The sequence below is a fragment of the Balaenoptera acutorostrata genome, chromosome 8, assembly GCF_949987535.1.
Source record: "Balaenoptera acutorostrata chromosome 8, mBalAcu1.1, whole genome shotgun sequence".
Lineage (NCBI taxonomy): Eukaryota > Metazoa > Chordata > Mammalia > Artiodactyla > Balaenopteridae > Balaenoptera > Balaenoptera acutorostrata.
The window spans coordinates 12,606,844-12,628,063 of record NC_080071.1 but is presented as its reverse complement, the minus strand read 5'-3'; the positions used below and the strand labels follow the sequence as shown (position 1 = coordinate 12,628,063).

At 36.0% G+C, this 21,220-nt stretch overlaps 1 protein-coding gene across 1 annotated transcript; it reads left to right on the top strand.

Annotated features, from left to right (window-relative positions):
- Window positions 1-89: 89 nt before the first annotated feature.
- Window positions 90-19,244, top strand: MMADHC (metabolism of cobalamin associated D). Its single transcript, XM_007183046.3, has 8 exons — window positions 90-224; window positions 733-792; window positions 4,167-4,311; window positions 9,523-9,740; window positions 12,293-12,398; window positions 13,002-13,132; window positions 17,710-17,796; window positions 18,720-19,244. The coding sequence occupies exons 2-8, from the start codon at window positions 784-786 to the stop codon at window positions 18,912-18,914; spliced, it is 891 nt and encodes a 296-aa protein (XP_007183108.1). The 5' UTR covers window positions 90-224; window positions 733-783; the 3' UTR covers window positions 18,915-19,244.
- Window positions 19,245-21,220: the final 1,976 nt, after the last annotated feature.

Genomic DNA, 21,220 nt, shown 5'->3' with positions numbered 1-21,220 from the left:
CCACGTCGCGGCGGGGGACTATCCAATGGAAGGGCGGCTCTACGTGGGCCTCCTGTGCGCGTGCGCATCATCGGCTCGACGATCCTTCCCATCGATGCGCTCAGAAGCAACTCCTTCAGTCTGGGCACTGCCAGCTTGTGCGCTACCGGCCCTGCCGTCGCGCCGCCATTTTGAAGACGGGAAGAGTCTGGGTCTCCAATACCTGGGGGCGGCGGCGGTGACTGGTACGTATGGTTTCCGCCCGCGTTAGCCTCTCCAAATTCGCCCATCTTCGGGCTGCAGCTCTCGGTGTTGCCCCTATTCCCACAGTGTCCCTATCGCTGTCCCCAGTCGTCCTGTCACTCTGTCTTTAGGATCCTTTTCGCTTCCTCATCCTTCATCTCTGCTGGCACCTTTGCTTCGAACTGTCGTCGGGCAGCCCTGACCGGTGTTAAAATACCTACTTGCGAGCCTCAGGACTCCATCCCGGTGGAGCTCCTCATTGGCCACCCCGATCTAGTCGGAGTTGTGTTCCGCGGACTCGAACCGGGCGGGCTGAGAGCCTCACGCCCTCCTCTGGGCAGCGAGCTGTGCCCTGTGGGGGCGGGGGGCGAATTTGGGGGTTCGGGGAGAGCTTGGACTTTGGTCCTGTCTCGGTGGAGGGACACACAGTAGGCGGTGGTGGACGTTACCCCAGTGATCTGTGGTTAGAGCTTAATCCGTCACCGGCCTGTTTGTTTTGTCCTTTCCCAGGAATAACTTTACAAAAGGGACGAAATTTTTCGCCTGCCCTTCCCGCCAGAAATGGCCAATGTGAGTAAATTAGCCTCTAAAGAAGCAGTATAGTAATAAAATAGTTTGGGAACTCGTTAGGAAGGACGGGTTTAATGATAATGGCATTGATGGCATAATGTTTCTCGTAATTAGTGTATCAGAAATGGCAAGGGAAGCAAGGGGAGTGAATTAGGTTGATATGCTTTGCGGGTAGTTTGAACACAACATATTTCTCAATACATGTCTATTTATTTCTACAAATTCGTTCTTAGGAATAAATTCAGTGCCAGCACCCTTTCAGTAGTTTTAAAAGACATTATTTCAGTAAATATTTAGAATTATTTTTAAGCCGTTTTCTGTTTCTTTGGTTAGGTAAACTGAAGGTTTTGTAGTAGTTTCAGTATAGGAAGTCACCTTCCAAATACTACAAAATGGGCGCAAGAGATATTATTTTCACAACCAGAGAGATTTATTCACTGTAACTGTCCAGCGATTACTCAAACACATCCTGCCGTAGGGAACCCAAGACATATTTTAAAACAATTACAATAAGAGTAGAAACTAATTTTAAAAGCTACACAGAGGTACAGTGCAGATTCAGAGCTTTGTGGAGAGGGAAAAGTAGGGGTTTGTGTTCACTTAATCAGAGAAGCATTTGAGGTTTGAAAGATGGGTGGGATTTAGATAATCTGAGGTTTGGTTGGGCAGAGCAGGAGGTATATTCACCCCCCCCCTTTAAAAAATCAGGAAGTCAGTTCTGTCTTCCTGAATGTAAGATGTGTGAAAGAGATTAGTGAGAAATAAGGTTGGATTGTGGATTTGGGATCAAGTAATAGAGAGTCTTGAATGCCAAACCCAGTAATTTGGACATTATTCTTTAAATTTTGGTGATTTAATTAGAGCTGTGTGTTAGGAAGACTAATATGGCAACAGTTAGCCAGGATAGTATTCCTGTAGTCAAATATGATATATTAAGTAATAGTCTAATGGTAAGACTATAGGGCCAAGTCGTAAAAGTAGACCACTAGTGTATCCCGTGTGTTAAGGTGAATTCATACCTAGCCATAATCATAGGAAGGGAATGTTGTAAAAGAAGCATGTGCTACTCTCAAAGGAAAGATACTAGTCAGAGTAGTATGCTAATATTTGACCTGGCTTTATTTTGATTTGAATGAATAAATTAATCCAGTAGGTATTTTGAAGGATGCTTTTATAAATCCTTTTATTGTTAGAAAGAAGTTTACATAAAACAATATTCAAATATATGTTTAAAAATTTGTGTTCGTTTATGTGCATTTTAAGTGCTGAATGGATGTTACTAATGAAACATGCAGATAGATATGTATGTCTTCAGCAATTTAGTTCGCATACATAGCATGGGTCAGGTATGTGTATGCTTCAGAGGCTAAACAGGTCAATTAAGAAGCCTTGGTGGGGACTTGTACAAACTGAAATACTCATTTCTGATATAAAGGGAGCAGCCTTTCCTCAGCTACAGTGATGTGTTGCCAACTAATGTCATTTGGGAATGTGAATCCAGTGCTGCCAGATCTTTGGAGTTTGTAAGAACAGCTGAAAGTCTGGATCTTCTGCGTGAAATATCACAATTGCTCAATGTTGACATATAATTCAAATTTCTTATACCACTGAGAATTACCATTTTTGTCTCTGAGCAGGTTGGGTACAGACCCAAGGGAGGATGCTTAAATTTTCAGGTGGGCAGAATGCTCTGGAGACAGGCCTTGCATTTTGGAGACATACAAAGGAGGTTCTGTCTATCCAGATCTTGTAGAAAGAGTTGGAATTTGTCAGGCCTAGGAGGAGAGGGAAAAGGGCGTTTTAGCAGAAGAAATCTTGTGGCAGTATAAAAGAAGGCAGAGAAATATGGGAAAAGTTGGGTAGATATTTTTATGTGACTAAAGAGTGGAGTAAGAGAAGGGGGGATAAAATGAGTAAGAAATTATGTCAGAGAAGTAGAACGACCAGTTAGGATGTATTCTTGTACTTAGGATGAGAAAGTCAGAAAGAACACAGGGCTGGATTTCAGAATACTATGTGAAAGGGAAAAAGAATGATTCTACAGTATCTAGACTATTTCAACATCCTGGTAACTATTTTTCATACCACCTCTCTAATCCCATCCATTCTCTACACTGCTCTTAGTGGTACATTCCTTAAAACATCCTTTATTTTTATCAGTTTACTCTATTCCTCCCTGCCTACAGGTTAAAATTCTGACTTATTATTTTGATCTAACAGGCTCTTTCCTGTCTGTGTCAAGTATAAAGCCTTTTATAGTTGCCCACAAGTTAACTTTCAAGCCTGTTTTTTACTGCACTACCTTATATCCACCTTCAGTGAACTTGTCACTCTTCTGAGTACATCCTTTATGACTCCATCCCTTTGTTCCTGAAAGTCACTCATTGAAATGCCCTTTCCCCAGCAAATTTCTATTTCTTCACAACTAAGTATATCCTCCATGAAACTTTTTGCCTATGTCCTCAAGGGTTTCTTAATTGTTCAAATCTTTTAATAGCATTTCACAGATGATATGGTATTTGTTCTTACATGTTTTCCACTAATCTAAGAGTCAGCGATTTTTTTTTTAATATAAAGAGCCAGATAGCAAATATTTTAGGCTTTGTAGGCCGTAGAGTCTCTGTGAAGCTACTTAACTCTGCCATTATGACATGAAAGCAGCCACAGACTATACATAAATGGGTATGGCAATAAAACTTTATTCACCAAAACAGACAGAAGGCTACATTCAGCTATAGTTTGCCAACCCCTGCATTAAATTATTCTGACTTAAGTATTTTGATTAAAGTTTATACGTGAGAGATGTTTACACATTCATCCATTGTAACTGGCCTCAGAGTCTAGGGAATGAACATAAGAGCAGAAAATGTATCACAAAGGTGTGTGCTAAAATGGAGGAAAGTGGACATTGCCATAAAACCAAGAGGAAAGATGGTATGGGAGATAATTAGTACAATTTACAGCAGTAAAAGAAGAGAAGAGTTAGAAAGTAAATAGGTTTTGTTTCTAGGAGAGGTTTTGAAAGTTCTTTATTTTGAGAATAGAATCTTATTAGTTGTGCTACCTTTTTAGTGTCATCACTAAATAGGGCAACTTTTAGAGGTTCCCATTCTTTCTGTATGGCACTCTTAATTCTGGCCTTGGGAAAGCCATATATTTTTACTCAAAGTAACTTTTTACTTGTTTTTTAAATATTTGTATTTATTTCTAAAATTATAAGTATACATGATGCTTATCCTGTGGTAGCTGCTCAATAATAGTAGAATAAACATTGGTTTTAAAAGATATATTGCAATGTGAGGATTTGCCAGAGATTGTCTGTGTTAGTATAGCATTTATATCCAGAATAATTTTGATTTTTCTGTCATTCTTAGGTGCTCTGTAACAGAGCCAGACTGGTTTCCTATCTCCCAGGATTTTGCTCTTTAGTTAAAAGGGTTGTCAATCCCAGAGCCTTTTCAACTGCAGGATCTTCAGGTTCTGATGAGTCTCATGTGGCCACTGCACCTCCAGATATCTGTATGTAAAAGTTATTATTGCTTTACTTATAATTGTTTCATAACATTCTGAGTTGTTTCCTGTAATACAGTAAGTCCCCTACATACGAACCTTCAAGTTGTGAACTTTCAAAGATGTGAACACGAGTTCGCGTGACCAGTCATGCAAGTTAGTTCACGTGTCTGGTGTACGTTGTCACGTGCGTGCATTCTCTACAAGTGGTTGTGCTTTTGTGTACTTTATTGTACTGTATAGAGTACAGTAGTACACTATCTTTATTTCAAGCCCAGGATGTCCGGAAGCAAGTGTAGAAGCAGCATATAGCTGGTATTGCTAAGAAGCGCCAAGCAATAAAAATGGAAACAAAAGTGAAAATAATTGAGAGAGTGGAATGAGGCAAAAAGAAGGTAGACGTTGCTCGTTCTTATAACATGAATTGTTCAACCATCAGCATGATTCTAAAGAACAAGGACAAGATCATGGAACACGTGAAGTCTGCTGTGCCGATGATGTTGACAGTAATATCGAAGAAGCGTGGAAAAGTGATGAAGGAGTTGGAGAAACTTCTCAGTATGTGGGTGCAGGATCAGCATCAGCGTCAAGTCCCGCTCAGCTTAATGCTGATTCAAGAGAAAACTAAAAGCCTTTATGAAGACTTGAAACATGGCAAAGAATCAGAGGGCGCATCTTTTAATGCCAGCCATGGCTGGCTTCATCAGTTCAAGGCTAGAGCCAACCTTCACAATGTAAAAGTAAGTGGCAGGGCAGCAAGTGCAGATATGGTAGCTGACCAGGAATTTCCCGAAATGCTTCAAGAAATTATTGATGAAGGTACGTATTCATCCAAGTTTTTGATGTGGATGAGACAGGACTGTACTGGAAGAGGATGCCAGAGGAAAAATTACATCAGTAAGGGGGAAAAGTTGATGCCAGGCTATAAAGCAACAAAGGATAGGCTAACTCTGTTGTTTGGTGGCAATGCTTCTTTCCAGCAATATGAAGCTGAAGCCTCTCTTAGTTTATCACTCAGAGAACCCAGGAGCCCTTAAAAACATAGCCAAGGGCTCTCTTCCTGTTGTGTGGAAGAGTAACCCCAAAACCTGGGTCACACAGGCCATTTTCCAGGACTGGTTTTTCCACCACTTTACCCCAGAGGTAGAGAAATATTGCTTGGAGAAGGACATCCCATTCAGCATTCTTTTGCTGCTCAGCAGTGCTCTGGGCCACCCCCCATTCATGAACTACTTTCATCCCAACATCAAAGTAGTGCATCTGCCACCAAATACCATGTCTCTCGTCCAACCTATGAACCAGGGAGTTAGCAACTTTCAAGAAATATTATTTACGTCACAGTTTTCATCAGGCAGTAAAGGCAAGTGACGAATCAGGAACAACCTTGTGACAATTTGGAAGGACTGTAACATCCACGAGGCCATAAAAAACATTGACTTTGCTTGGCATGAGGTTACAGCCGTCCCTATGAATGGGGTTTGGAAGAACCTTTGCCCGCAGTTTGTTCACAATTTTCGTGGATTTGAAAGGTGGATGAGGAGTCCAAAGAGGTCTTCAGCAACTTAGTGACCCTCAGCGAGAAGCTAGAGTTAGATTTGCAAGAGGACGACTTCATTGAAATCCTTGCTGTGCACCATGAGGAGCTTACTAATGAAGACCTGATGGAATTGGAGGGCAAGAGAAAGGACGAAAAGAGCCAAGAGGAAGAAGAAGTAACTGAAGAACCAAAGAGATTCATGATGCAGGAAATGGCAAGGGGGTTTTCTTTATTTGAGAAGGCACTGTTAGTTTTTGAGGCACAGGACCAGAACATAGAACAGTACACAAAGGTTGCAGCAGCCATTCAGAATGCAATCCAGTGCTACCATGTCATCGATGATGAGAAAAAAAGACCTACTACCCAGACATCACTGGATTGTTTTTTCAAGAGGGTAGATAGAATTGAGTCCAGCAAGGAAGCAGAGCCTGTGCCATCCACGTCGGGCGTCAGTGAAATTGCAACTTGCCCTCCATCTCCTTGCTGATGATCCTTCAGCTCTGTCATCTCCCACCTCCTCTTGCTCCTCCAGTCAATAACTCTTCTTGCCTGTTCACTTGATGCCAGCCCCGTACGCCAGCTGTTGTACTGTACTACTGTACTTTTCAAGGTACTTTACTGTAAGATTAAAGGTCTTTATTTTTTGTGTTTGTTTTTTATGTATTACTTGTGTGAAAAGTATTATAAACCTATTACAGTACAGTACTATATGCTAGCCGATTATGTTAGTTGGGTACCTAGGCTAACTTTATTGGACTTACGAACATGCTCTCGGAATGGAACTCATTCGTGTGTAGGGGACTTACTGTATTTCTTCTTGAGGTTTTACTGATTTTCTGAAGTTGAGTTTATCCCATTGAAAATAAAATCAGAGCTCTTGCCTAAACATTTGTACCAGAAAGTTACAATATTTTTTAAAAAAAAGAATGAATATTGGTTTCTAAAACTTACTTTCTTGAACTTTAGTTTTTTCCTAATTATCTTTGAACACACAGTCCTCCCTGAAACAAATCTTCTTTTGATCTTACTAAACTATGTTACTACTTCTTGCCATTCTTTGCTGAATTTCTTAAATGTAGCTGTCACTTTGAGTGTTTATTAAACCAAAGTCTGCTTTTTCTTATCCATCTTGTGCACCAGTATCATATTAATCATTCTAAAATACTTTAAATCATGTCACTTCCTTCATAAGCCTCGATTATCTCCCACTGCTTTCAGTAGCAGTTTCTAAACTATTCCCAAGCTATGAATTGTGCAAGGATGAAAAAAAAATTTTTTTTAAGTTCTGTGATTAGTTAACTAGGAGAAATGCTTTATACCATAGTACTATCTTAGAGGTTTATAATACACACTAAAATATTCAGGGAGAGGTCTTAGAAACTTTACCTAATGTATTCTAAAGGGATTGCCCATGGAATCCTTTTTCATGCAACACATTACTTACAGTGTAATATAAGTTCACTTGGGCATGCAAAGCCTCCCCTGGTTTTCTTGCTCCAGTTTTCTAACTCCATCTCTGATTACTCCTCAGTTTTCATAATCTGAAGGCTAAATATACATCTGTCGTAAATGAAAGATTTGTCACTCAGAATATGTAAAGGGTTTGTATTGTGAGTATACAGCCAACCCTCCCTATCCATGGGTTCTGCATCCTCACATTCATCCAACCAAAGATTAAAAATATTTGGGGAAAAAAATTCCAGAAAGTTCCAAAAAGCAAAACTTGAATTTGCCACACACCAGCAACTATTTACATATCATTTACATTGTATTCGATATTGTAGGTAATCTAGAGATGACTTAAAGTATACAGGAGGATGTGATGTACGAAGGTTACAGTATATGCGCGTACAGTTGACTCCTGAACAACATGGTTTTGAGCTGCTCAGGTCCACTTTATACGTAGATTTTTCTCGAAAATAAATAAGTACGGTACAATTCTCGGTTCATTGAATCTGAGGATGTGGAACCGACTATACAGAGAACTGACTATAAGTTATACTCAGATTTTTGACCGCATGCAGGGTTTGAACAGCTAACCCCTCAGTTGTTCAAAGGTCAGTAGAGCTATGCCCTTTTATATAAGGGACTTGAGCATATGCAGATTTTGGTATCTGTGGGGGTCCAGGGAGCAATCTCCTGTGAATAACTAGGGACAACTATATAAAGAATTTTCGTAGATCAATAGGAAAAAGAAAACCCAGTAGAAAACCAAACAAAAAATTTCAAAAATGGATTTGAACAGGCTACTTCTGTAGGAGAAAACCTAAATGACCGGTAAACATTTGAAAATATGCTCGAATTCACGGTTAATATGGGATATTTATGTAAAGAAACAGATCTGAATAATCTGTAGAACCCATGTTCTTCAAAATAGCTGGAAAGTTTAAGTTTGTGAACTGACTCCAGTCAATCATTAGTGGCTGTCTAGAGCCTTGTTACTCAGTGTGATCTGCAGACCAGCATAGCATAGCATGGCATAGCATCAGCATCATCTGGGACTGTTCAGAAACGAAGAATTTTTAGCCCCACTGCAGACCTAGTAAATCAGAATCTGCATTTTGAGAAGATCTTAGGTGATTCTTAAATAATTAAAAGTTTGAGACATACTGGGCTAGAGTGTTTAGGTTGAGAATCATGTGACAATGTCTGTGTTCAGCAGGGAAAAGTTCCGCGATTGATGGGTGATGTCTGTCTTAGGTATGGAAGAGAGAGATGGTGTCACATGGGGGCAGCCATGTTGACATGGCCGTTTTTAGTCACTCAGTTCTGGTAGAGTATTTATAAATATTTTCATTGCCAACTAAAGTCTGCAGCAGTTGTCCCTTCCTTTCTCTAAACAAAATTCCTACTCTGAGTATTTCTTCATTTGATTTTCTAATTTATTCTTTTCTGGATCTTTTTGAATTTTTTACATGTTAGGATTTTTTAAAGTTTTACAGGAATAAAGTAATGTGGTCTATTCTTCTGTAAGTATTAAATCCATATTAACTCATGTAGCTGGTAAACAGGGCAGTATGTCACATTGGTTCATACAAGATTTTTTTCCAGTCCATTTATGTTTTGTGCCACCAGGTAACAGCAGTTGAATGCCTCTCCCCAAGGGTAGCCACCATTAAGTCTGATGTCTTTCCTTACAGATGTTTTTTTACTGTATTTAAAAACACAAATATAAGGATGAAAAATAAATGTCATATATGCTGTTCTTTGACTTAGCTTTTTCTTTTAATGTAATATGTCCTGGACTTCGTTCACTATCAGTAAAGATTTACCATATTCTTTTTAATGACTGTCAAGAATTAGATAGTATGGGAGTTCCCTGGTAGCCTAGTGGTTAGGATTCCAGGCTTTCACTGCCATGGCCCAGGTTCAATCCCTTGTCAGAGAACTGAGATCCCACAAGCTGCACAGCATGGCCAAAAAAAAAAAAGAATTACATAGTATGGATTACAGTACTTTATTGAATTCTTTCCCTATTAATGGAATTACCTATGAGCTGACAGCTGGTTGCTTTGATTAGTCTTTTGGAATAACATGAAACAAACTAATTTATATTTATACAGGAAAGCAAACTTCAAAGAACTATTGGTTAGGTAAAAAAAATACCTAATTGGAAGAACATTCTTTCAGTCTACCACTTAACTAGTAAGGAGAAAATAATTCATTTTGTCATTCCTCTTTAGGCTCTCGAACAGTTTGGCCTGATGAAACTATGGGACCATTTGGACCTCAGGATCAGAGATTCCAGCTTCCTGGGAACATAGGTTTTGATTGTCACCTCAGTGGGACCGCATCACAGAAGAAAAGCCAGATTCATAAAACTTTACCTGATGTTCTAGCAGAACCTTTATCGAGCGAAAGACATGAGTTTGTTATGGCACAATATGTGAATGAATTTCAGGTAAGTTGTTAAGGTCATTCTGTTTTTCTAATTATTAATGCTATATTAATTTCTGATAACTGAACATATTACTTTCATTGAAAAAGTAAAAAAAAAAAAAAATCTATTTAAGTCCAGTATAAACAGAAACAACATACGTAGCTTTTAAAAGCTTAGCATTGTCCTGTACGTAATGTTTGCTATATAATTTTTTTCACTTAACTACATTGTAGTCTCTTTTAGATAATTAAATAATTCTTCAAAAATATCTTTTTTTAATAAATGTTTATTTCAAATATAAATAATTCTATAACTGGAAATTATATTCCCTGTTTTTCACTTTTATTAATAATTGTAATTTATGTATGGACCAAATTCCGACTAGTTGTATATTCCTCTAGCCATTTAAAATTTTGAGATCTCTGAAACTCTGGATACAGTAGACTGAAGGGAGGATTTTTAAATAGCTTTTGTAAAAACAATTCCTGAGGGGTTTTTTTAATGAGCTTTTTAAACTGGTATTGCATATGAATTTTTTAAATGCGTTTTAAAACTAGTATTGCATCATTGCTCACTCAAATGGAAAGTTACATGCATTTCACAGTTTCAAACCCCAATCCTTATCATTTTTCATATTTCTATATAGCTTCAGGTTGAGATTTTGATCAAAGCCATATTATTAAAAGCAGCAACCCCTCACAATTATGGGTGATATCAGATAACCTAACACTGGGACACAGTTGACCTCCCCTGACTTTTTATCTCAGATATTCCTTCTCAGTCTTTTTGGCTCCTCCTCTGTCTACCAGTTACATGATATTTCCCAAATGTCTCTGATCTTCATTTTCTCATTTGACTTGCTCCCTGGTCACTTAAGTCCTTGGCTTTCTCCACAGGCTGTGTTTTCATATTTCCTAGCTTCTTATTTCTGTTTCTGACATTTTTGGTTGTATATTACTGTCTGCCTGCCAAACATCTTTATCTGGATGTCTCAGAAGTCCCAAGATTTTACACGTCTAGTACTGAATTAGTCCTTTTTTCTCTCAAAACTTGTCCTTATTCCCATGTTGTCAGTAGTATAAGTGACTTAGTCATCCTCCCACTGTCCCAAAAATAAAATTTATAGTGCCAACCTTGACTCCTCTTTTCATAATACCCCCTAAATAGTGACAGAATTACATTGCTTCTGTCTCTGAAAGTAGCTCTTAAATTATTTGTGTACCTTCAGTTCTCACTAATACTGCCAAAGTTCAGCGCCTCCTTATCTTACCTCAATTTTTAGAGGCATTATAGTATGATGGACTGTGGAGATAGGATAAATCTGTATTCAGAGATTAACTCAGCCATTTACTTAATTTTGTGACCTTGAGAAAGTTACTTCACCTTTCTGAGCCTCTGTTTCTTTATATGTAAAATGAGTATAATAATACCTGGCCTACAAAGTTGCTATGAGGATTAAACGTGAAAATGTATGTAAAATACTTACTACACTAAGTGATCAGTAATTGTTGGCTGTTACTGGTCTGTCACCTGCTCTTCCTCATTACCATACATCCTCTACAGTAATACTGTCATTAGCTTTTTATATCACATGTTGATATTCCTCATTGCTTTTAAACTAAAATCAAAATTTCGTAATGTGGCATAGATGGCTTTCCACAATTTTGATCCCTTATATTTCTCACCTTACTTCCCACTACTTCCTACTCCTTCTGTTCTCCAGTCACAGCATATTTTCATTTTTTTTTAATTACACCATTCTCTTTGACTGTTGCATGCCTTTGCACTGTTATTATCTCTTGCTGGACTGTTTTTTTCCTCCTGAATTCTTAACTTATATTCTGTCTATTCTTTATCTGTCAGACACACATGTTAATTAACATGTAATTCAAACGTGATTTCAACCTTTTCCTGATTTCTGCCAGCAAAGCAAGTTTCTTTCCCATCTATACCTCCAGAAGACTTCCATTATAACTCTATAGCACTTCTGATATGGATTGCATTTATTTGTTCATGCATTTTTCTTCTACTAACTCTTATATACCTAAGAGTGAAGACTGGATTTTTTACCATTGTAGTGCCTGTTCCTGTTTATAATGTCTAGTGTATAATAGGCACCCAGTAAATTTCAGTTGAATAAGAGCCTCTAAGCGCTTCCTGTTGGAGAAGCTATATATTTAATCATGTTGCTTTGTAAGTTAGTGTTCTTATCCCCATTTTACAGATTATAGAACAAAAGGAAGGATAATTAGATATAACAATATCAGAAGAGGTAACATTGTAAGACACAATCATGGAGCATTTTAGTTTTTTAGCCAACTTCTATTCATATTAAGTCTTAGAATATCAGGGTATTTATCTGTTTCTTTTTTTAATTCACCATTTTTTAAAAATTTTCAAATATTACATTCATCATAGAGAAAAGTTTGAGTATGTAAGAAAACACTATTACCCCATCACCAGCTAGATTAGGATTACTGAAAAAACTTTCTAGGGAAAACAGGTTTATAACAGGCAAGGTATTTTATTTGACCTCCAGATTTTGTTTACTTATATTTCTTATTCCGCCTTAGGGTAATGATGTTCCTGTTGAGCAAGAAATTAACAGTGCGGAAACTTACTTTGAAAGTGCCAAAGTAGAGTGTGCAATCCAAACATGTCCGGAATTGCTGCGAAGAGGTATGTTGTGCTTTATTCATTTTTACACTAGTGTGTGTTAGATAATGTCACTAACTTTTTAATGTGTTGAATAATGTACTCCATAGGAATCGTAATGCTTTATAACTTAGTATTTTAATGTGTCTAGCTGGAAATGATGATTGCCTGGCCAAGATAAGGCTTTCAAGTGTCCCCTGACATCTGACCTCATGCTGCCATTAGATAGGAATAGTAGAATTTTTAATAACTTTTTTCCTAAATCTTTCCCTAAAGTCATCCCACTCCTGGGTGATTATTACAGCCCTAACTTCCATGAGCTAATACATTAGTACTACTGAGAAAAATCTTAATAATAAACTTTTTTTTTAATTACAAGACCAACAACATGTAACCCAACTTACTCTTCAGAATTGTTGGCAATATATTTTCGTTCATCCAAAAAGAGCAGAAGTAAACCAAAACTAAATTCATTTCATCCTTTTCAAAACTAATATGCATTTATAAACCTAACTTGGTACCATAATAATTTAACTTAATCATCATTTTTCTAAAGTATTTTATGAACTGTTTCTTTTTTTAAAAAATTTATTTTTTTCTGGAGTTTTATTCTTATTTCACTTATAGATTTTGAATCACTGTTTCCAGAAGTAGCCACCAACAAACTAATGATTCTGACTGTAACACAGAAAACTAAGAATGATATGACTGTTTGGAGTGAGGAGGTAGAAAATGAAAGAGAAATGCTCTTAGAAAAGGTAATTCTTTCAGCTGCTGACAATTTAATTTTATGATCTTATTTAAATACCAATGAACCAGTGTTTTAAAATGATGGCTATTTTTTCTAGCCTTTATTAATTCTCTGCTAATGTATTCCAGTACTAAAAAACTTACATGTTTTCTGAGAATAAAAATACCACAATTTTTTTTTTTTAGTATCTTTGAAAAACTTAGATTCTGTCCAGTACTTCCTCAGTTTTTTTTAAATTTATGTCTGTTTTAGGAAAGTTGGGAATATAGCAAACATCAAAAATGTAAAATTAACTCTTCATGCCCATCTCTCTCTCCTTCTCTCTGATCCTCTCTCTCCCTCCATGTCTCTTTCTCTCTCTCTCTCTCTCTCTCTCAAGCATGTCAAGTAAAAAGTGAAAATACCTCAGCCTTCTTAAAGGAGTAAACAATAACAGTGTACAGTACAATAATAATATAATAATGGTATATACCCACATTTTTTCCATCCTTTGCTTTTAACTTAGAAGATATGTTTTGACACCTTTCCATAACATTACATATAGATTTTATTTCATTCTTTGTAAAAATCTGTGTAATATTACATTGCATGGGCAAACCGTACATTTTTTAAATTATTTAAAAAAATTTTTAGTCATTTATAAGTTGAAAATCAAACTTTTGCTATTACAGGCAGTGAATATATTTGTACATATATTTTTTGCACATACTTATATATTCCTAAATAGGGAATTGCTGAATCAGGGGGTATATTCATTTTAAGTTTTGAAAGATACTGCCAATTTGCCCTCCAAAAAGACTGTCCTAGTATATATGCTCTCACCTTTACCCTGGATATTAGCATTACTTTTCATTTTTACCAACCTGAGAAATGATAAGTAGTAACTTAAAGTCTTATATTTAAAAATTATATGATTATTTATCTAAGAGTTTGAGGTTCAGTTATATCAATTTCTTTGTCTACAAGATAGAAAGGAATATTCCTTTGCCTGTATGACATGTTGGGATTAGCTCACTTGGACACCTTAGCTAACTATAGTTGGAAAAATTCTCTTTATTAATTTACATACGGGATAATATTTGGAATTATTTTATATTTTCTTTAGGGTTGGATGTATGGTTCTCTTCATTTATAAGAATATTATTTACATACTCAATAGAGTATTTTATGGTAATGACTTCATACTTAAGTGTCCCACACATAGCTTTACTAATAAATTCCATGTAGTAATTAATAATCATGAGCAAGTTATATATGCCAGCTAACAAAGAAGTTACAGAGAAGCATAAGACATTCTCTCTGATCTTTAAAAGATCTGAATTTGGAGAAGTGAAATTTAAATACATAATAACTCAATAAACAGTTTCTATTTATATATTAAGACAATGATTAGTAAATGTATACTGCCATTTAAACACTAGAGAGTTTGCTCTCACATGTGCATTGCATTAGTAAGTCCTACTTTTTGAACCATTCAAGATTCTGAGCCTCATTTGATACTGACCCCAGTATAGATGTAAGTCAGCAACAAAGACCCAACGCAGCCAAAAAATAAATTAAAAAAAAAAAAACAACAATTTCCAGCTTTTGAAATGGCAACACGCTTTATTTTATCGTGTGTATTTTAAACTTTATAATGACTAAAGCTATTTTATTTTTTTATGAAAAAAAACATTTTTTATTTTAGACATGTTAGTGGTTATTTTAGAACCACACATAACTTACTGTCCAAGTAGATATTGTATGTTTTATGGTTTAACTCTATTTCGAGTTTTTTCCAGCAGATGTCAGTGTTTGCTATTGATGAGCAGAAATCTTTTTTTTTTAATTTATTTATTTATTTTTGGCTGCGTTGGGTCTTCGTTGCTGCACACGGGCTTTCTCTAGTTGTGGCGAGCGGGGGCTACTCTTTGTTGCAGTGCGCAGGCTTCTCATTGCGGTGGCTTCTCTTGTTGTGGAGCACGGGCTCTAGGTGTGCTGGCTTCAGTAGTTGTGGCTCGCGGGCTCCCAGCACAGGCTCAGTAGTTGTGACACACAGGCTTAGTTGGTCCACAGCATGTTGGATCTTCCCAGACCAGGGATCGAACCCGTGTTCCCTGTATTAGCAGGCGGATTCTTAACCACTGCGCCACCAGGGAAGTCCCAAGCAGAAATCTTTAAGAAAAATATTTAAACTGGTTCTTTTTGTGATCATTTGGGATTCTTTTAGTTAACCTTTGCAGACATTTAAATGCATCGTTTTGTTCACCTGTGGTTTTTGTGTATGGCACGTCTTTTATTAAATTGGCACATAATTCTAATGACTTTCCTAAACCATATTCAGTTTTCCTATTTTTAAGAATTATGAGGATTAATGAAATACAGCAGTAAGTGTAAATATTAAGTATGAAAATAACCTATAGAGTACAGTATTATCTAAATGTTTTTCATTAGTTTACAAGAAAGTACAGGCATACCTTGGAAATATTGCAGGTTAGGTTCCAGACCACCATAATAAAGCAAATATCGCAATAAAGTGAATCACACAGATTTTTTGGTTTTCTAGTGCATATAAAAGTTATGTTTATACTGTACTGTAGTCTAAGTGTGCAATAGCATTATGTCTAAAAAAATGTACATACCGTAATTTAAAAATACTTTATTGCTAAAAAATGCTAACCGTCATCTGAACCTTCAGTGAGTCATAGTAGTAAAATATCAATAAAGATCACAGACTACAGATCATCATAACAAATATAATAATAGATGAAAAAGTTTGAAATATTGAGAGAATTACCGAAATGCCACACAGACACATGACGTGAGCAAATGCTATTGGAAAAATGTTGCCAGTAGGCTTTCTGGACACAGGGTTGCCGCAAATCTTCAATTTGTAAAAAACTTATCTGCGAAGTGCAATAAAATGAACCCCCAAAAAATGAGATACGCCTGTATTTGGAGAAAATAGGTTAAAGTTGTATATCTCTATAGCAGGGATCCGCAAACTTTTTCTCTAAAGAGCCAGATGGTAAATTTTTAGGTTTTGTAGGTGATAGGTTCTCAACTACTCAATTCTACCATGTATTGTTAAAGCAACCACAGACCATATATAAATGAACAGGCATGGCTGCGTTCCAGCAAAACTGTATTTACACAAACAGGCAGGCAGCCAGCCAGGTTTGGCCCTCGGGCTATCACTTGCTAACCCCTTGTTTAGGATGTGGCCCATATGCCTAAGGCTTGGACTTCTGAGCATCTCAGCTGAGTGCCAGAGATCCTCAGTGAGGTCTCATCACTCTAGGTGGGCCAGAAATTCATGTTACCCTGTAGTGCGTGACCCCTGATATCACCATTCAGCTCTCAGCCTCGCAGCTGGCACTCTTTGCTAGACCTTGAGGAATCTCACCTTGTATCTGTGCAGCTCAACCCTTGGCTACTGAACCAGGGCAAATTGCTCTGCGGACCACGTGGGAACCCCATTTGTGCATCTCCCTCTGCTCCAGTACCCTACGCCAGAAATTCCAGATGCTTCAACGGTTCAGAACTCTTGCTTTCTACCTCCTCAGCTCAGTGACACTGTCACTTTGCTTGGGCTCCACTTCTTTGCCCTGCAACAAGAGAGTGTCCCCAGACAGAAGCCTGGAGCATATATGGGGATCACCTTATTTGTTTCCCTTCTCCGCTGCAGTTTTGTCTGCCTGTTGTTCAGTGTCTAAAAACAGTTGCCTCATATATTTTGGTCAGTTTTATATTTTTCAGCAAGTGGCAAGTTTGATAACTGTTACTTTGTTATGGCTGTGAGTGGAACTGTGCCCTTGTCTTTAAACACTTATGGTCTGTTTTTGTTTTTTTTTTAACATTCTAATCTGATTCTAATATTTGCTTTTAGTCTTTTTCACTGCTTAGACTTCTGATAAAGCTAATAAAGACATCGTAGGAATGAGGATGGTAAGATCAGGATTTTAATACATGCACGTGGTCTGTAATGTTTATACACAATACAAAAAATAGAGAGGTGTATAGTGAAAAGGAAGTATGCGGTCCAGCCCTGTACCCAATCTATCCATTTATCTTATTATTTTTATGTGCCTTTTCAGAAATATTTCATGACTATGTGAGTGGATAGATGTGTTTTTGAAGGACACACAAACAAGTACATGTTTTTAACCAACTTTCATTCAAATTAATGAATGGTCCATATCTTTTCATTATGAATATTTTGTTTTCCCTTTCTTACCTTATTTCTAATACCTCTGTAATGATACAAAATAGCAACTGTAGGTTATAATCCATGACAAATTTGGGAGTTAATAGCACAGAAGTGATTAGAAATAGTTCCTAAAATAGGAAATAATTTAGAAGAAAAAAATATACAATTTAGACTTTTTAAAAGAAATGAAAATGTTATATGAACCATTAATCTTTTGGACTGGTGAAAATAATCTTAGGACTTTACAGTCTTAATTTATCATTAGTTTTAATTGTTTATTAATCTTATTGTGTTCTCTATCTGAAGCAAAAAATATTCACCTTAAAAATTTATTGAGAAATAAAACACTCTGTGCTGCTGCTTTGAGCATATTATTTGTGCCTTTTTCTATGCAGTTCATCAGCGGTGCTAAAGAAATTTGCTACGCTCTTCGAGCTGAAGGCTATTGGGCTGACTTTATTGACCCATCATCTGGTTTGGCAGTGAGTAATTAAATACATTTTGAAAGCCAGATTATATAATTTGAAGTAGGAATTATTTTTATTATAAAATTGTTTATAATTATAACCTTGGTAAAAGTAGACCATTTAAGACTTTGAAAACCTCACAGTTTTATGCAAAGAGATACCAAGAGTCCGTTGAATTCACAACTTTGAGGGACCTCTGGCACTCATAGTTAAGCATCTCCATCACTTTACATTTTTTTCATTAAAAATAATTTTAAAATTTATTTTCCATCCTCATAATAGATATTACTTGAATTACATTGAATTAGTGTGTTTACTGTTCCTTAGTTAAAACTTAGTATCCAATAGTTTCATTAAGGAAGAAAAACTTATTTTTAGAATTAAGAAAATATGGATGGTAAAGAAATATTTAGAAAAGTAACTTTTTGTAAATTAACATTTGTAAAGCTATACTTTAAAGAAAATAACTGAACCACTATTGTCATATTTTAAATTCTGTGTATATCAGCTACAAATAGTAATAATTTTTTCAATCTTAAAATAGGAATATATACTGTTTCTTTTCAAAGTCAAGATTTAGTGAGTACTAGAAATGAAAAACTTACTCTGATAGTTTTCTTATCTTAAAAATTACAAAGGTGAACCATAGATGATTGCCTAAGGCTTATTTCATCTCTAAAGGTCATATAATATTATGCATTTGGTTCTAGGTAACATGCAGTCTGCTAGATCATTCATTTCACATTTCCAGAATGCACAGGTATTGAGGGGAGAGGAGGTATTAGGGCAGTTAGGTATTCCATGTGACCTTTTTATTTCTTATTTGATTTTTTTAATATTCAGAGTATTTATATAGATCTGTGTTCATATTTGCATAAAAATTATTACTTCATTATCTTTCTAGCTAATGAAAATATGACTTTTTTTATTTCCTCCAGTTTTTTGGACCATATACAAACAACACTCTTTTTGAGACAGATGAACGCTATCGACATTTAGGATTCTCTGTTGATGATCTTGGTTGCTGTAAAGTGATTCGTCACAGTCTTTGGGGTACCCATGTGGTTGTAGGAAGTATCTTCACTAATGCAACACCAGAGAGCCATATTATGAAGAAATTAAGTGGAAACTAGCAGTAATGTCAACTTATTTGCTCTGCTATTTGTAACATTTGGGATGATCTATACACTGTCGAAGGCTTCAGTTTTCAAAATTTACTTCCTTGTAGGTATTTATTTCAACATTTATGAATTTACAATATTGGCAAGTGGTTTGTGATTTTTAAATTTCAAATGTTCATTCATAATATCATTAAATACATCTTAAGCACATCCACATTGTATAGATTGTGATAACTAACATGTAACCAGGGTATGATCTCATATTGTTATTTCTCCCCTTAATCGGAAAAACCTCAGTTTTAATTGTTTTTCTCCAAAAATAAATCATACATTTGGTTATGATATGTGTTTTTTCATTGCAGTATTTTTAACAAATAATTCTTAAAGATTCCTAAGGAACTATAATATTAATCTTCTTAAAGTTTTTTTTTTTTTGGTTTTTTTTTTAATACATGCAGTTGAGAAATCTGGATTCAGTGTAGATTTAACTTTTTTAAAATTTTCTTTTTACTATATTACTTGTTAGATGTCCTGGTACCATCTGAGTATTACTTTGAAATAATGTATGTACAGGAAAAGAAGAATAAGGATAATACTAAAACTTTACATATAAAAGAATATGAATCTCATCTTTATACATAGTGAAAAATAATTCTTAACTCCTGGGTTGAGACAGATAAATGTAGTTTATTCTCAAACAAAACTATGTCTCAGCTGCTAAGTCATATTTCTCTAAATTTAGCAATAGATGGAAACTGCAGTAGTTTACAGAAATGTCTCATGTGGGACAGAGTTGTTTTTACAGCATTTTAAACTTAGACTCATCTTTGATTTGTCTTTTGTCATTAGGAATATAGATAAATCTCAGGAGAACAGCTAACTTCTACCAAATGAATTAATTGAAATGGATTTTTCTGTATTTTTTAAATTAACTGCCTGTTTTTTAAATGATCACATGGAGATGACCAGCTTTTTAATTTAGTTTACAACTTCGTTTAATACTGTTTGTTTATTTAACATGTATCGATAGTTTGATAATAAGTGTTGCTATGATTCAAAGAATAAGAGCTACAATGTTTTCATTCATTATGAAAAAGATGAAGTCTTGACTTCCAAAACATTTTGAAAAAAATTTTTTGAAGTATACTCAATAAATTTTCATCTATGTAAGGAGCACCCAGATCAAGACAGAACATTACTGGTACCTCAGAGGCTCATCTGACTCCCTTTCAGGCACTTCCTCCCCTTACTTGCCCCTCCCACAAGCAACCACTATCCTGAATTCCTACAGTATAAGTTGGTTTTGTGTGTTTTGATGCTTTACATATATGAAACCATATATACTAGGTTCACTCTGGCTTCTTTCACTCAGCAATGTGAGATTCACCCTTACTGTGCATAATTATAGATCGCCTGTTTGCATAGCATTTGCCCTCTTAGTGAATTGGGACAGTTTTGCCCCTCAGAGGAAATGTGGCAATGTGGAGATATTTTTTGATTGTTACAACTTGGGGTGGGAGAGTGCTATAGGCATCTAGTAGTTACAGGCCAGAGATGCTACTAAACATCCTACAATGCAAAGGACAGTTCCCACAAAAAAAGAATTATGTGGTCTACTGCCTTGCACCACTCGTTTCTTGTATGTGTATTGCTTATTCAGGCCTTTCCTACTTTGCACCATTCTTTGAGCCATGTTCCTTGAAATTTCACCATTTGCTTTAACAATTCTGAAGTGCCATCTACGGGTTGAAAAGGATACTTCCTCCTTATAGGTGGCTATGGTTACATACTCTTATTATGTGAGGGGTAGGATACACAGTGTTGGGACTCCTGTTATCATCTCGCTTCCTAACAGGATTTGCAGAAACAAAAAGTATGAGACGCAGTAACTGCCAGTTATATTTTTTTTTCCTTGAAAAATAGGAATGGCCAGATTTAGGTTTGGGATATATAATCCAAGGGATTCTTACTAATAGTAGTAGAAAATAGTTAACTATTATGTACTGCAGTAAGAAAACATTGCAGTTATCAGTTTCATCATATTCATTTGATTAGGACCCCATTAAGAAAGAATTGGTAAAATTATCTTAAACATAAATTTGCTACCTTTTAAAGTAAGCCTGAGCCATTGAAATTGACTTTAGACCTATCACTGAAAAACACCTTTTGTTGTAAAATTTGTATTTTGACAAGAACTTAGGAATTATTGTATAGAAGATAAATGCTAGAAGGGGTCTTTCAGATCATCTGACCCACCTCCCTCTTTTTTACAATAGACAAAATGGGAAACAGGAACATGCATCAGGTCACACAGCTAG

Bases quoted from the DNA above. Each gene is read 5' to 3' on its own strand.
- MMADHC (XM_007183046.3), top strand. The intron at 12,399-13,001 runs GTATGTTGTGCT...TTTCACTTATAG, and splicing joins TCCGGAATTGCTGCGAAGAG to ATTTTGAATCACTGTTTCCA. The intron at 13,133-17,709 runs GTAATTCTTTCA...TTTTCTATGCAG, and splicing joins GAGAAATGCTCTTAGAAAAG to TTCATCAGCGGTGCTAAAGA.